This window comes from Lolium perenne, chromosome 2, assembly GCF_019359855.2.
Source record: "Lolium perenne isolate Kyuss_39 chromosome 2, Kyuss_2.0, whole genome shotgun sequence".
In the NCBI taxonomy this organism is placed as follows: Eukaryota; Viridiplantae; Streptophyta; class Magnoliopsida; order Poales; family Poaceae; genus Lolium; species Lolium perenne.
The window spans coordinates 222,259,146-222,263,513 of NC_067245.2; the positions used below are offsets into that span (position 1 = coordinate 222,259,146).

The following is a 4,368-nucleotide window of genomic DNA, read 5'->3' on the forward strand; positions in this document are numbered from 1 at the left end:
GGACTTTCCACGTCCCAAGTTCCAGAAATACACACCATGTTGGGTAAAAGATAGCAGCACAATTGAGCTCCTTTGTGATACAACTAATGGACAATAGATTTATTGGAAATGATGGAACATGCAAAACAGAGGATAAAGACATATCATGTCCACACACAACTATCCCTGTCCCCATGATAGCTTGAGTAGAGCCATCTGCCAATTGTACACCTCGTTTTTTCACACTAGGAGCATATTTTGAGAATTCCTGGTAGGATCCCACCATATGTCTTGACGCACCAGAGTTAATTAACCATGGCACAAAACTCTGGTTATTATTCATGAATTTAGAAACATTACCACGTGAATCAGTAGGGTTGGTTGAAGCTGATGTGAGAGGTGCCTCCATTGACGATTTCTCATTCATGTACATCCTCTTGAACTGCTGCCATTTTTTCCAATCATCCAGTGACATCTCCACTCTCACAGTTCGATAACCTTTTCTAACAGCCGAGGTAGTATTCACCTCGACTCCATATCGCATACCACTGCCTCGACCACCATTACCAACACTTGTTCCACTAACACCAGCTGGGTGTAGAGCTCCACAGCGATTACACACACTACGGAATGCAAAATTTATATTTCGACAACCTGGATTTGGGCATAGCCAGTCCCCATCTCGCTGCCATGATTTTGCTGCACCATCACCAAGTCTTTTACTTATGCCCAATCCATCATCCAATACCATTCCTTGTTTACCAAACCCACCAAACATAACTTGAGATTTTCCATCCATAGCTACAGCAGCACCTTGAACTCATTGGTGATGTGCAGTACTACCCTCACTTTGTTTGTTCAATTAAGTAGCCAAGCAAAGCTGAACCCAAACAGCTGCTGCATGAACTAAAGTAACACAACAAACCAAGCTTCTCACTTCTCCTTTACACAGCTAGCTATAGAAGTACCACTCCTTGCTGCACGCACAACTGTAGCTCCTCCTCTGCTTCACAATCAGCACCTGCTCCTCCTCTGCTTCACAATCAGCAACAACAGCAAATCAGCAACACTTCTTCTTTCTGCTCTAGGCCACCTCCAGCTGCACCCCTCTCCAATCAGCACAGCAAGTCAGCACCACTCCCTTCTCTCCTCTGCTACAGGCCAGTACGGCAAGCACCCAAGCGCTGGCCTTCCTCTCGTACACACGCACCTTGCTGTCACCAACTCTGCACCACCACGAAATCCACCACTGAAAACAGCACCCCCACCAGCGCCACCACCAAGGCCGCCAGTGGAACCTCCTCCTGCGCCTATTCCACTGCCGAAAACACCTCCGGCACCAGCGCCTCCGCCACCACCGACGCGCCTGTCCGTAGCGCCTGGTTCACCACCTTCGCGGGCTTGAAGTCGGCTGCCACCGCCTTCAATCAATCCCGAGCCGAGCTCCCACTCTCCGTCCAAACCACCACCGGGGCTGATTCACCGCCGGCAAGGGGCGCCTGACATCACCTGCTCTGATACCATGTTGCAACACGAAGAGGATTTGGGAATTTTCTGGAACTCTCTCATTTCTCCATTCACTCTCACAGAGATATACAGGTGATGTATATTTTACATTTTGACCCTCATAACACACACACATATACAACCTAACCCTCACAACAAAAGACGAAGCAAATTGATAGCTACAAAGATGTCAAGATGGCGCAAATGGAAAGAAATGATCCTAAAAATGACCCCTATGGCATGCCCAACTGCATTCAGAAACTGAAAACATTGGGACTTACAGCAAGTGAACAGTATAAGATGATCAACCATCTCAAAGCAGATATGCTAAACCGCCAAACGTTCATGGAAGTGGAGGCTGATGTTCTTGACGTGATTATTAAAGAAGTGGTGCAACCACAAGTCTGAATGTTTCAAGGTTACCTAAGTATGAATTAGGGATTTTGTTTCAATAATGGTACAACAATATTTTTTGTCTGTATCATCCACTGTTTTTGCTGCTCTCTTGTGATGAATTGAAAAGCAGTAGAGTGCCAAATAGACACTCCCTTATTTTATTCATGCTACTTCTGAAGTACCAAAATGTTATAAAACAAATAAATTCTACTTAAAACAATATGGAAATACAGAAAATCATGCAGTATTTCTTCTGTTCCATCTAAGATAGTCTTGATAGTCATCCCACATTGCATTAGCTATTTCTTCCCTTTTTGCGTTACCAAGTGTTCGCCGCACATTGAGAGAATGTATATCGCTCGTATACTGCTTATCTCCGCTAGGGACATCAATTATTTTGTTTGGATCAATATCTGATTCAACTTCATCCAGCCAATGTTCACCACCTTCATTAGTGCAAATAAAATTATGAAGAGCACAACATGCTATTGCAATTTCTGCTTGTGAGTCGATGGGGTATTGTGTAGCACACTTCAAAACTGCAAAACGCTTCTTCAAAGTACCAATGATACGCTCAACATGATTACAAAGTTGTGCATGCCTTAAATTGAATAGTTCTTGAGGGTTTTTCGGCCTCAGATTGCTTCTTCCTTGCTCTTGCAAATGGTACCTCACATTGCGATAAGGTGCGATGAAGTTAGGTGTGTTCGCATAACCTGCATCCACCAAATAAAATTTTCCCTCGGGGACATAGAAATTGTTTTGAAGTGCATCTTGTAGCACTCGAGCATCAGAAGCCGATCCTTCCCATCCGGCGCTGACATGCACAAAATGATTTTCAAAGTCACATGCAACCATAACATTTTGTGACAATGTTCCTTTTCTATTACGGTAAGGATCTTGCACCATTGGAGATATGCTAACCGGAATGTGTGTCCCATCTATGGCTCCAATGCAATCCTAGAGAGAAAAACATAATAATATGACAAAACGTACATTTATATTTAGCAACTATCATTAAAAAGGATATACAAGACAAATAATACCTTAAAATATGGCATGAATTTTGGGTTGCTTGCAACTTTGAAAGGAACATTGATTGGAGGTAATTGTATTATGCTTGTTGATAATATCATGAGTGCGTTCAACACAATATGGAAATAGCGGCTTATGGTCTCGCCACTATGCTGAAACTGCCCTTGAAGTGTACGATTGCTTGCATTCTTAGAAACAGCATATAGAAAAATGGCAACTTGTTCTTCAATGGAGACAAAATCTGTATCTCTTAGAAGGCATCTCTCTCGAAGGCACTCCACCAAGTTATGAAAGATATGTTTTTCCATCCGAAAATCTCGTTTACATCTCAATTCATGACCCTCTAGAACTTCTTTGACGTACATATCACCCGTAAGAATGGAAGTATGAATACGTGTGCGGTTGGCTGAGATTTCTTCCCTAGCATATAAAGCTTCGATGATGGCCAATTCATCATCTTCTCTATGTTTGCACATCAGAAAGTTTCCCCACATTATTAAAAATGTTTGCTTGATAACATAACACACCTGTTAACATGTTGCATATCACATCTCCATTAAAAAAATGCAAGTACTTGTATATAGCTGTAATATGGCTGATCGATACATGAGAGTCAATCTGGAAGTGCATCTATGTAGTTCCATGTACTTTGGATCTATGTAGACCAAGCATCAATGCATATGCATGGATTTTGCGGCCAGGTGCAAGGTGTGATTTTAGCATCATGATGAGGCACTAGTCTGTATGAATTTTGCCGCACCATGGCACAAATATATCGATCTCTTTTCGATTTTTTTCTATCGGATAACTACTCCACATTCACGAGGACACAAAATATAGAACTAGATAAATAGCTACAACCAAGGACTAACATGGCATCATCGATACAAGGTTCGGAGATGTACCTCCTTCCACGGACGGTAGCGCGGCAGGCCGGAATCTACACCGACGATGTTATACCAGAGGACTCACCTTGATAGTAGAAGCAGGACAGTACAAAGCCATAATTTATAGGCGTCTCGGTTAAATTAGTTGGAGGTGACCCATTCAAAGTGAGCAACTCACGCTCAGCCATGTATGCAACAACTATGCACTCGCATGAGTCAAAATGATCTTGCATGCAACGGAATAACCAGTCAAAGGTACAGTAAAATAGTCATCTCCCAAACACCTTGAAGTATTGCCCAAAACCACAGAAATACTGTGGTATCAAGAAACTGAAGTATTCCTTGTCGATGCACTGAAATACTTCAGTTTTGCAATACTTCAGTTTTGGAAAAACTTTGTTGCCAAACTAAGCCTTAGTAGCGAATTCATACGGTTTATATACGCTCAGAAATTCCAATCATCAGCAAGCAATTGCACGAGAGAGACAAGCGCCAAGATATGCTGTGGGAATTCAGAGGGAGAGCTCAAAGAAGTGAGAAGGAGAAGATCGGATATGCTGTGAGA

At 42.6% G+C, this 4,368-nt stretch overlaps 1 protein-coding gene across 1 annotated transcript; it reads right to left on the minus strand.

The window, feature by feature from the left end:
• Positions 1–2,042: 2,042 nt before the first annotated feature.
• LOC127330454 (uncharacterized) lies at positions 2,043–3,883 on the minus strand. Its single transcript, XM_051356657.2, has 3 exons — positions 3,822–3,883; positions 2,928–3,443; positions 2,043–2,841 (listed from the first exon to the last, which is right to left on the minus strand). The coding sequence occupies exons 2-3, from the start codon at positions 3,408–3,410 to the stop codon at positions 2,119–2,121; spliced, it is 1,206 nt and encodes a 401-aa protein (XP_051212617.1). The 5' UTR covers positions 3,411–3,443; positions 3,822–3,883; the 3' UTR covers positions 2,043–2,118.
• Between the last annotated feature and the right edge of the window lie 485 nt (positions 3,884–4,368).